Raw genomic sequence first — 13,117 nt, 5'->3', positions numbered from 1 at the left:
GATTCAAAGCTATCCCTGTCAAAATATCAGCTAGGTTTTTGAAAAAATTAACAAGCTTATCCTAAAAATAATGTGGAAACATAGGGACATAGAATAGCTAAAACAGTCCTGAAAAAGAACAAAGTTGGAGGACTCATTTTCAATTTCAAAACTACAAAGCTATAGTAATCAAGACTGGTACTGGCATGAGTGTAGACATATAAGTCAATAGAATAGAACTGAGAGTCCATAAATAAATCCTTACATATAGGATCAGCTGATTTTCAACAAGGGTGCCAACATAATTCATTGGTGCTAGAACAACTAAATAAAGTTGGGACTCTAACAACACCCCATACACAAAGATTAACTCGAATCAATAACCTAAGAACTAAAACTATAAACCTCTTAATTAAAAAAATATATGAGTAAATCTTCATGACCTTTGGTTACTAATGTTTCTTAGATATGACACCAAAGCACAAACCACAAAAGAAAAGATATATTAGACTTCATAAAAATCAAAACTTTTGTGCTGCAAACAATACCATCAAGAAGTCAAAGACTACCCACAGACTATATTTGCATGTTACATATCTAGTAAAAGACCCCATATTGAGAATGCATAAAGAATTCTTAAACTCAAAAATAAAAAGACAACCCAATTTAAAATGGGCAAAGGATTTGAATAGGAATTTCTGCAAAGATATGCAAATGGTCAAAAAGCATATAAAAAGATGCTCAGTATCATTAGCAACTATGGAAATGCAAATCAAAGCCACACCGAAATACCATTTCACACCCACGAGGATGGCCATGAGAAAATAGACAAGTGCTGTGAAGGATGTGGAAAAATTGGAACCCTCATATGTTGCTGGTGGGAACATAGAACATGCAGCACTTTGGAAAACAGTTGCACAGTTTCTCAAAATGTTAAACATAGAATTACCACTCCTAACTATATACTTAAGGGAAATAAAAACATATATGCACTGATGAACTTGTACACAAATCTTCACAGCAGCATATTCATAACAGCCAAAGAGTGGAAGTAACCTAGTGTCCATCAACTGATGAATGGATAAACAAAACGTGGTATATTCATATAATGGAATATAATTTGGCAATAAAAAGGAATGAAGTATTGATACATGCTAAAACACAGATGAACCTCTAAAACATGCTAAGTGAAAGAAGCCAGTCACAAAAGGCCACACTTCATATGAGTCCATGTTTTGGACTGAACTGTATCCCCACAAAATTCACATGTTGATGCTCTAATCTCCAATGTGCTCCAATGTGGAGATAGAAACTTTAGGGAGGTTAAATTAAAGGTAGGGCCCTAATCTGATCAAACTAATGTCCTTATAAGAGGAAGAGACACCAAAGAACTCTTTCTGCCCCCCGCCCCCACACATAGAAGAGACCATATGAGGACACATCAAGGTCATCTACAAGCCAGAAAAAGAGGCCTCACCAGAAGCCAAAGCTGGTTACACCTTGATCTTGGACATCTAGTCTCCAAAACTGTGAGAAAGTAAATTTCTGTTACTTAAGCCACCCGGTCTTTGGTATTGTCTATGGAAGCCCTAGCGGACTAATACATTCATTTATATGAAATGTCCAAATAAGCAAATCTATAGAGAGAGAAGGTAGATTAGTGGCGGTCTAAGGCTAGGGGTTAAGGCTAAGGGTAGAACGGGGAATGACTACTAATGAATACAGGGTTTCTTTTTGGCGTGATGAAAATTATCTAAGATTAGGTGATGGTTGTACAACTCTGTAAATATACTTAAAACCAATGAATTACATACTTTAAATGGGTAGAATTTATGTATGAATTTATATGAATTATATCTTAAAAGGGTTATAAAAGAAAAAAGATATTACATTAATTTTTTACTAGTTCCATGCTAACTACCATTCCTTAAAAACTGAACAGCTTACCAAATGTTGTATAATTCTGGGAAGAAAAGTAAAATATGGAAGATATCTCCTAACAGAAATGGAAAAGGATTTCAACTGCAGTTCTTCTTCAGAAGTCTTCTCAAATATTGAAAAGGAAGTTGCACAAGCTATAAAAAATGCCATCATTGTCACGACTGAGGGCATTAGGAGTTCATCCTTCAATAGAAGAGGTAGCATACTGTAAGGGTAAGTAGGAAAAAAATCAAAAGAAAAGTGTCAATTCAAACCATAATCACTTTGTAAAAAAGTTTTAAATGAGTTTATAAGAACTATACTTAAATATCATATAGAAATTGGTTTTACTCACCTAAATGTTGACACAAGTAAAAACCAAGTAGACATAAAAGGAATTTCACTTAAAACTAAGCAGACAGGACTAAAATGATAAAGAAAAAGTGTTTTAATATTACAGAATATAATTTCAGTTCTTACCTGTAACATATTATATAAGCACATTTATCTGTCTGATTTTCGAGGTAGCTAAAAACAAATACTAAAAATAGCCAGCAAGGTCTCTATATGGATTATTGAGTCACTTTTTTATAACTATCAGTTCAAACTAAATGAGTATAAACAGAAAAGGTGTCAACTTATAATAACTGGAAACATGCTTCTTTCAGTATTCCATTAATGAAATATTTAATCTCTGTCATATACACAGTAGCTTAAAGGATCAGATAAACAGATCTCAACATTCAGAGAAAGAGCTTTTTCATGTATTTCACCCTACTTATTAAATATGAAATGAATTCCTGGTACAGTGGTTTTCAAACTTTTTTATGATCCTGCATATTATATATCACTCAGCTAAGTTAAAAACTAAAGGTATAACAGGGTCATCATCTGCCACCGAAGAAAGGACAGCAGAGGCAAAGAATTATAAAGGAAAACAAGTTTATGATGATAGAATAAAAGAAAAGAGGAAAAAGACGACAGGAAGAGGCTACATGAAAAGAACAACAGTATAGGAACAGGAAGCGTAATGCCAATAAATGGAACCACTGGCTTTTTGAAAGAGCTGTTTAGGGTCATAGGTGCAAACCGTGACCTTACCACCAACCCCTAGTCCCATTGCCATCTGGATTCAACTGCGGCAATGCTCAAAAAGAGGACTACCTAGAAGACCTGAGGCCTAGTTCCATCTCTGCCACTAACTTACTGTATGACCTTGAACAGATGATTAATTTAACCTTTTTTCTTGTATGTAAATGGAAATAATAATACCTTGTATTAGTAAGTAGTTGAAAAAACTCTTACAAGTATTGGGGAAGGGGAGAATGGAGAGTGACTGCTTAATAGGCATGGGGTTAGTCAATAATATTGTAATAACTATGTAGGATGTCAGATGAGTACTAGATTTATTGGAGTGACCACTTTGTAAGATATATAAATGTCTAATCACCATATTGTATACCTGAAACTAATATAATATTGTATGTCAACTGTAACTGAAAAATTTTAAAAATTATTTTGAAAAATAGGCATGGGTTTTCCTTTCGGGATGATGAATGTTTTGGAAGTAGACAGTGTTGATGGTTGCACACTGTAAATGTACTAATGGTATATTTTACCACAATTTTAAAAATAAATATATAAGTCATTTCTTTTTTTAAAAAAATTATCTATACTTGTCTTCTTTTCCACTCATCATTTCTTAAACCCACCCAAATCAGGCTTTTCCCTGCATCACTTCACCAACACTAACCTTGTCAAAGTCACTTCCATTGTGCTAAGGCAAACAGTCTATTCTCAGTGACTTCCATTTTGCTAAGACAAACAGTCTATTCTCAGGCCTCATCTTGACCTATTAGCAGCATCTGATACAACTGGTCACCTTGTGTCCTTTCTTCCCCCAGCTTTATTGAGATATAATTGAGATATAATGTTGTGTAAGTTTAAAGTGTACGATGTGATGATTTCATGTAGGTATTACCACAGTAAGGTTAATTAACACATCTGTCAACTCAGTTACCTTTTGTGTGTGGTGAGAGCTTTTAAGATCTACCCTTTTAGCAACTTTCAAGTATATAATACCTGTTAACTGTTGTTAATTATAGCCACTATGCTGTACATTAGATCCCCAGAACTTATTTATAGAAGTCTGTACCCTTTGACCACCTTCACCCACGTTCCCCACCAATCCCTGGCAACTACAGATCTACTCTCTGTTTCTGAGTTCAGTTTCCATGAGTTTCTGTGAGTCAGATTCCTCAAAACCCTTCTGTGGTTCCCCATTTCCTTCAGAATAAAAGCTAAAGTTCCTAATATAGCCCATAAAGTCCTAGATAATTTGCAATTCGCACCCCTGTTACCACTTCAATTTCACCTTCTATTACTTCCTACTCTGACCACTCCATTCTGGCCACATTGACTATTCTGTTGTTCACTACACGAGGCATAATTCCATCTTGGGCCTTGGCACTGGCTGTTCCCTCTATCAAGAATGTTATTCTCTCCAATATCCTCACAGTTAACTCCCTCACCTCCTCCAGTCCACTCAAATACTTCCTCAATGAGGCTTACCTTGACATCCACATTTAAAATTACAACCTGCACTTGCTCCTATACTCCCACCTCCGGTACTCCTATCTTCCCTTTCCCTGTTTTATTTCTCCCTCATGGCCTTTATTACCTTCTAATGCACTAATTTCTTGTTTTTACTTAATAATTAGTATCTCTCCTTAAGAATGAAAGCTAAGAAAGTAGGGATCTTGACTGTTTTGTTCACAGATATATCCCAAGTGCATATAACAGTACCTAGCAAATGGTAGGCACTCAATAAATATTTATTTAATGAAATATTTGTTTAATGATAGATTAGCTGGGACCAGGTCAAGAGCAACTTTTAATGCTAACTTTAAAATAGTTGACCAAAATTATATTAAAGTCATACACTGTTATAAATATTCTAGATATAGTTTCAGAGTATGATCCCCAGAAATTCAGGGCCCAAAGGCTAATCTGAATAGTCAGATAACAGGTCACCGAATAGGGTGCCTTTCAATGAGGTAGAAATTCTAGGAAAAATATACATATTTGAAAGCAGTACCTCTCCACTATAGTTCTATCCCCTGGCACTAGGGATTTGTGTAGGGTCAGCCTAGCCTCACGTAGTGGTAACTCAGGTTTAGACTTTTTGGGAGATGACATCAAGCTGTCCTCCCAGGCTGCAATGATGTGATCCTATTTTGTACAGAGCAAATAAGCCTTCTACGTAGGCCAGCCAAGCTTACTAAAGCTATGCACTGAGGTTTCAGTCCAAAGTTCTACCTAATAAAAGCAATACTTCTTTCATTTGTCATTCGTCATTCTGTACATATCTATCTTCCACAGGAACCTAGTGAACAGGGTGAGAGGTGGAGTGGTTGTGGGTTGGGACTGATCTAGGGCAGGATTGAGTATTCCAATAACTCTGGGTAAACGCTATTTTAATATTAAGATAATATACCCTGAACCGTCAGCCAATTTCTATGAAGACCAGGAAAAAAATTTAATGGTCCTAAAACAAAGTAGTCTGGTTAGAGACTGCCAAGAGAGTCTAACCAAAAGTTCTGACAAAAGAAAAAGAGGCAAAACATGAAAGCCCATAGAGAGGTGAATGGAGAGAAAGAGGCAACTGAATAGATGTGGAAATGAAAAAAATGAAAAAGGCAAAGATGACAAACAGGCTCCAATCTGAGGAAAGCCTCTTTGAAAGATATATTTTGTATTAGCATATAGAAAATATATATGAAGAAACAGGAAGAAATAAGAAGTATATCAATAATAAGTCTATGAAATTTTTCAGTTTAAAGTATAAAGAAATAAAATTATAAAAGATCATTCAAAAACATGATTTTATGAAATAATATTATGCAACTATATTTAACATTTGTGTAGTTTTATATTGAACTTAGGTGATTATAGGTAAGTAATAAATTTATTTACATATTATAATTACATAATAATAAATAAATAAATAAAACATTTGAAACATTTTTACTTACAATGATACCAAGAGAATGGACTTTTCATGTACGTGGAAAGAAAATAAAAAGAATGATAGTGCACAGGTAACCTTTAAGGAAAAGTGGGGAGGAGAATGAGAGAGAACATATAAAATTTAATAGCAATTTAATTATGAATTTGAATAAAAATTACTTCAGTAACACTTTAAAGTTTAATGTGGCTTCTATCCAGAAGGAAAATGTATATACAACACTAATATGCATATTTTATTCAAATATAATAATCAAATATTTTTTGAAAAAACTGATTATAAAACTGTACTTAACCATCTAAAAACAAGTTCATTGAGACTGTTATTAAGAAACAAAACTGAAAAATACTTCAGACACGACAATCGTACCTTCCTCCTTACTTGGAATCTCTGACAATTTAAATTAAAAAGCATGAAGGACAAGGTCAAAATCTAAAATTGGCAAAACAAATATTTCGGTGTTTTTAAAATGTGCACTTCAATAAAATATATTAAATATTTTATAAAGTAATGTGCTATTTGGGGTTTTAAATAAAAGTTACTTAAATTTATTTTCAGAAGTTTATATTCTGTATATGAGAGCTCTATCTATACATATCCAATCTAGTTCAAGCAAAATCCTGGATCAGTACCTTATACATGCTATACATTCAATCCATCAGCAAATCCTATCTACACCACCTCCTAAATACAATATGCACCCGCTTCTCTCCATTCTCCTCTGCTGATGGTGGTAGAAGGGTGGTCTAAGCCACCCCTATCTTCCTCTTGGACTACTGCAGTAACCGCTTAACTGGTAACACTCTTAACATCTTACAGTCCATTCTCCACTCAGCTACCATATCAGATTGTGTAAATTTCCCTGTTTAAATTCCTCCAATAGCTTCCTATCACTTAGAATAAAATCCAAACTCTTACGTTATCTGGGTCCTGCCTGCTTCTTCCAGTCTATTACTGTGTCTCTCACTCACTTTACACTAGCCACTTTATACTTGTCCCTTTATGCCTCAGACATGTCAAATGTGTTCCTGCCTTAAGGAAAGCTTTGCTTTTATCAAGTCAGAGCCCAGATCTTGTGATTGGCTCTTTCTCATAGGCCGTTCAGTTCTAGGCTCAAATGTTACTTCCCTAGAAAGGCCTGCCCTTATTCAATCTAAAGTAGTGCTCCCCAACCAAACCCCATCAGCAGTCTTTTCATGTAACACTATTTTCTTCATAGCCCTCTACTCCCAGATATTTTGTTAACTGATTTATTTTGTTTATTGTGTTTCTGCCACTAGCATGAAAGGCCCCAGTTAAGAAAGCAAGGAAGTTAACTGTCATTCACTTACATGCCAGTACCTAGAAAAGGACCTGGCACATTAGAGAGTACTCAATAAATATTACTTGAATAAATATAAATTATTTTGCTGCAATAGCTAAATTAGTATTCATACTATCAACTACCTCAATTATAGACTTATATTGAGAATTGAATTGAGAATAATTCAATCTTCATTGAAAGGAAAACACTTTAAAATAATTATAATGGGAAATGTTTTTAAAGCTCTCAGAAGTGTTCAATAAGAATTGAAAATATCAACAACAAAAAAATAAGAAAAGTCATTAAGTCTTTTTTAGTTTTTAAACACAGTGGCTTATATTAAAACATAGCAAACAGAATAAAATTAGGAAATTCAGAGAAATAAAATGTTTTCTGGCTTATAATCCTAAAAGTAATCATCTCTAGCACTGCTACAGTTACTCAAACTCTGAAATTCCATTCCATTACCTTTTAAATATACCTTTATTTAACATGCCACTTCCTAGAAAAATAACATAATCTTACATAAGTTTGCAAATATTTCAAGTTAGACCTACTGAAGACATCAGAGCATTACTAATCATATTCCTCCCGTTCTAAAAGTCCTATGGAATATTAACCATAGATGACTTAGTATGCTCAGAGTTCATTCACAGAATGAAACAACAGAAATCATCAATAAAAAGAAAACAAGCACATTAAACTATCTTTTTTGCACTGTGGTAATGATATACACTTTTGAATATTTTATTATTATGCTATGCTCTAGGCTGTTTTTAGAATGCAATGTAAATAAGTATTGAAACCCTAATTTCTAAAATGTCCCCTTATAAAGTCCACTGACTTACTATTTTTGTAAACTAAATTTTCTTGACATATTAAAAAATATCTTTTAAATGTCATTTTATAGGTGAAGACACACAAGAACAAAATTTTAAGTACCACTGAAATACCACCAGGAGGAATTTATAAACCCACTCAGTGAAACCTTAAATAGTAGGAAATAGAACCAATCCATCTTCAAACTGATACCAGTCATCTTCCTAAAACAGAGATCTGTCCCTTCTCCTTCTCAAAAGTCTTTGGCTCCTCTTGCACACAAATCAAATTCCACCTTGTTCAACCTGACACTCAAGCTCTTATACAATTTGATCCTTTTTAACTCATCTCTCACTGTATCTCCTCAAAACACACACACACATACACACGAAGTCACACAGATTTCACTGATTAGTAGCTATTCCCAGAGCATTCCCTATCCTTTCCTACTTCTGTACCTTCAAGCCCTTCAGGCTCTTCCTGCTTGAATTCTCTTCTGCTATCTAACCTATTCCAAATCTTGCTCAGCTTTCAAAATATGACTCCAGTCCCACTTGCTCTAAGAAGCTGTCTAACATCTGACCCCCAAGTAATATTTCCTTTTCCCACACTATCACAGCACCTAATTTGTACCTGATAGAACTTAATACCATCTGCTTTACTACATAATTATTTAAGCATGGGTCTATTACCACTGTTTTCTTCTTTGTATTCCCTCATTGACTAATACAAAGCAGAACTAAACAGTTGTTGAAATAAACTGAAAGATTCCGATTGCTCAGCCTAGTGCCCAACACATCACCTAAGTAAGTCAGACACTTAATAAATGTTCACCAAATTAATGAATGTCTTATTTCTGAATCCAATAAATCCTGTTCAGAACAAGAAAATAATTATCTCTATTTTTAAAAGATTAGCTGCACCAAGAATTAAGTATCTAAAGTAATGAGAGACTTACCAGAGTAAATCTGAATGCTTTGGGAGAAGGCTGAAGTATTAATTTTATACATGTAGGAAGCAGGCTCAAAAATGTAAAACAAAAGCTAAAAAAATGAATAAAGATAAAATATTTGTTTTCTTTGCAAAGGTATATACCTAAATTAAAGACATTTTTTAAACTATAAGGATCACATTACTTAACAACTTAAGCTGATTTCAAATTAAAGTTTATTTTTATTTTTTAAATTTAAGACCAACTAACATTTAAATAAAATCTATGCATTGAAATATGTATACTCTTTAATGATTATATAATACAAAACAAAACATAGTACTAAATATTGCTTGTTATTCTACTATTTAGTAAATAAGGATGTCACTGACAGAAAAGATATAAAAATAGATAGCTAAAAGTTAATTATCAAACACTCAAAATAAGAAAACCACCAGGTATAAAGAGACATTGCTATATTTGTAACACAAACACTCATAAAATGTACTCATAAAAGAACCTCTCTGGCCCTCATTTTGCAAAAGTTGATTATCTGATTTTCGAGCCCATGGTAAATTAAAAAGCAAGTTAGAAATGAAGCAGGAAGCTGCTAGAGCTTTTCCTGGTGATGGCTGATGGGCAGGAAGGAAAAATAACAAGCAGAACCATTTGGAGCCCTTTAGTACCACCGCAAACGGCCTTTGAAAGCCCTGAAAACAAGTATTATAAATGCAATACGATAACTGACTTTCCCACTCGTGGTGTGTCAACTTGGCTAGGTTGAACTACAGTTCCTTGTCACAGTGGGCCACGGGGGATATTTTTCGTGAAAGAACTGGAGGGCAGGGGGAGGCAGCACCCATTTTGTAGCATGCACGCACACCTCCCAGTTATTCAAACACGAATCTTGGTGCTGCTGGAAAGAGATTATGCAGATCTAACAAAAGTCCCTATTCAATAGTTGGTCTTAAATTAACCTAAAGGAACACAGACTTGGGTGGGCCTGACTTAATGAGTTAGAAGCCTTTCAAAGAAGGCTTAGGCCATCCCTAAGCTCAGATATTCTTAACAGCAGCTGGGTCTGAATCTCTCTTCATTCCTCCTAAATATTCCTTCCTGAATGCCTGCCTTGTGGACTTCCAGTTTGCTTAGCCAGTCCCCACAACTGTGTATGCCAATTCCACATAACAAATTTCTACACACACACACTAATCTCCTATTCCTTCTTCTTCTCTAGTTGAACCCTGACTGATACACCACTAAAACTCACAACTCTTCAAAATAATGTTAAATCATATTTAGCATATTCTCTGCTTAAGGAGGAGAGAATTAGGTAACGATGCAGGAAGATTTTCACAGAAAATATTTCAAATAAAAGAGTTTTATAAAATGTAGGGGTATTTTTACATTATGTGGAAAACTCATTAATGAAGAATCCCTCATTTCCTAATGGTGCCAGGTAAATGAGATATTACTGTAATACTTTCAGAGAAAAGAGATTATAAAACACTATATGCAAACTTTTGTGTCTCTTACCTGATTATTATCTGGATGTGACGTGGCAAAATATCCTTTATCTTCAGAAAGACACTGAGGCTGCACCAAATATTGGCTACTTTATCCTTAAAAGAGATTTATTAGTTTTATATTCTGATATAATTCAAAGAAATATTAAACTCTACAAAGTCCAGCCCATAATCTCTAAATAAACTTTTGAAACGTGAAGTTTTTGTTCACAATTTTATAACTAAGTTGATCAAACTCTCCAAATAATGCATATACAAACATACGCACAAGCATTTTTGTTTGCTTTTTTTTGTAATGGGAGTTGATCTAAATCAGTAGCCAGTCATAATCTAGACATTCCCAAAAGATATTTAATATTTTTCAAAGAACAGCACACTATCCTTAAATAATGAGGTTATTCATCTTTGGAAATTTTTCTAGAAGTCTTCTATTTTCCTAATTTGTTGAACACATATCACACACCTGAAATGATCGAGAGTAACCTTCTAGCTACCACCAATGACAAGAATTAATTGCTAATCAATCAAGGAGTTTAAAGACATTAGCAGTTATGCTAGGATCACTTTCAAAATTAAATTTCTAAGTACAGCACTCTGCTTGTGAAACCATCCTCCGCATAGCTGCTTAACACACGGCTGTGAAGGTATAACATCAAGAAAGTAACTATCACTGACAGCTGTGCCATCCTACTTCTCTCTGTCAGATCAAAGAAAATGCTCTTCGGATTTTGAGGACAAGTGAATGGAGGTGACCAGCAATACCATTAAACATGTTTGATAATTTTTTATTATTTTCATGATAAATTCCATTTCTGAAATGGAAGATAAGGCAAATAACCAAGCAGCTTACATAGAGAATTAAACTTTTCTTTAGATAAGTGTTATCCCTTTTCCCATTTAGAAAAAAAAAAGTGCAACTCGCTGCCAGTGTTCATTTAACATCACACGTAGGAATGCTACATTTTCTAGGATTTGACATTTTCAGTGATTGAGAATTACTTTATTTTGTAAACGGAAATACCACTACTAAAAACAGAATGCTATCAACAGAATGATGTCATTTCTTTCCAAAGACCATCGATATACTATAGCAATTAGAAAATAATAATTAAAGTGAGATATTTCATGGCAAACTTTGAGAGTAAGGTTAGAACTGTAATCTGTGAGTTATCTCAGGGTAAACGCTACAGCCTCAAGTGCCACCCACAAGTATTCTCAGGGCAAACGGGAATTAAAGTCAGAGGAAATATAAAGAAGTTAGAAGCACAATGTTCAAAGTTCAAATCACAGCTCTGCCACAAACTAGCTATATGACCTCAGTTTTCTGATCTCTAAAATGAGTACAATAGCTACCTCAGAGGTATTATAAGGATCAAATAAAATCACATGTGAGGTAATAGTGATTATTTATGATTATCGGTATCAGCAGCATCTCCATCGACATACAAGTCACATGCCTGTTCCTTCACAACACCAAATTCTCTTAGTCTCTTTCAAAATGCTGGTTCTATCTCCTTATAGATCCATTGAAAAATATTCTTTAGCAATTTATATATTCAAAAATTAGAAAGATAGATATGCTTTTATAATTCTTTTTTTTAAAAAAATGTTTATTCAAAAGCAAATTATCTATAAATATGTTGTCCTTGTCTAACTTTATTAAATGGCCTTTTTGTTTCAGAAAAATGGTTTGTTTAATTTAATTACTAAATCTAAATCACTAAATTATAATAAAAGTTTAACAAGAGTGATTAAGCTCTCATTAAATGAAATGAAAGATTCTCATTAAAAATTACTATGGATGAAGGTTATATATCTCATAAGGAATTATGAGATCTTTCTCGCAAACATGATTATTAGTTTAATAAATAATTTCATAAGACTAAAAAGAGAATTTAAATCGAAAAAATTACAGAGCTGTTAACTTTGTGGCTGCAACTTCTCATGCCTTCATTATGGACCCTATTTCTTTAGAAAAATGTATAACTGAATTATAGATCTCATGATGAAATAAATATTATCTATGCATGTAATGTAGTAGAAAATGCCAGCTGAGCAAGAGATTATATACTGGATTAAATAATTGGCAAGGAATGACTGCAAGAGGAGAGCAACTGAAGTTTCTATTCTTTGTGAGTCTTCTACAGGAAATCACCAGAGGTCACAGGAAAGGTATTATAACAGAAAGGAGTAAGAGTTTTTAAACATGCCTCAAATAATCCACGATCAACTGGGAAGAGTCTTCTTAGAACTTGCAGGGTTTGTTCACTTTCTGTAAAGAATGGCAGCCAGCAGAAAATGAAGGAAGCCACGACAGTACAAGCCAGCTTAATTAACAACACTAACCTAGAACAAAAATGTAACCAGTAAGACAGGGAGAGGTTAATAATTCTGAGAAATCAATCTGAGTCTCATTAAATATAATTAATGCAAATGTAAAATAATGATAAATCTATGCCACCAATATAGATTTAAGATGGGAGTCTATTCAAATCAGAGTTAAAAAATTCACAACCATTAAGATGTGCACTTCTCCAATGAAAAGACTATCACTACACTAATTAACATTTAATTTAGATGTCATTCCCATGTACCCATGAAAAAAAAATGTC

General features: G+C 33.8%; 1 protein-coding gene across 6 annotated transcripts in view; it reads right to left on the bottom strand.

Annotated features, from left to right (window-relative positions):
* Positions 1–13,117, bottom strand: part of ALG6 (ALG6 alpha-1,3-glucosyltransferase) — a 41,564-nt gene that overhangs the window by 5,044 nt on the left and 23,403 nt on the right. For all 6 annotated transcript variants that reach the window (XM_039888151.1, XM_039888155.1, XM_039888156.1 and 3 more), the window contains 6 exons: positions 12,716–12,851; positions 10,516–10,601; positions 9,007–9,091; positions 5,934–6,004; positions 2,255–2,323; positions 1,927–2,125 (listed from right to left, as the gene is read on the bottom strand). In XM_039888151.1, the coding sequence (XP_039744085.1) occupies positions 1,927–2,125; positions 2,255–2,323; positions 5,934–6,004; positions 9,007–9,091; positions 10,516–10,601; positions 12,716–12,851 (646 nt within the window). The remainder of the gene's footprint in view (positions 1–1,926; positions 2,126–2,254; positions 2,324–5,933; positions 6,005–9,006; positions 9,092–10,515; positions 10,602–12,715; positions 12,852–13,117) is intronic.

The sequence above is a fragment of the Pteropus medius genome, unplaced genomic scaffold (assembly GCF_902729225.1).
Source record: "Pteropus medius unplaced genomic scaffold, Ma_sr-lr_union100, whole genome shotgun sequence".
Taxonomy (NCBI): Eukaryota; Metazoa; Chordata; class Mammalia; order Chiroptera; family Pteropodidae; genus Pteropus; species Pteropus medius.
This window is presented reverse-complemented; position numbering and strand designations above follow the sequence as displayed.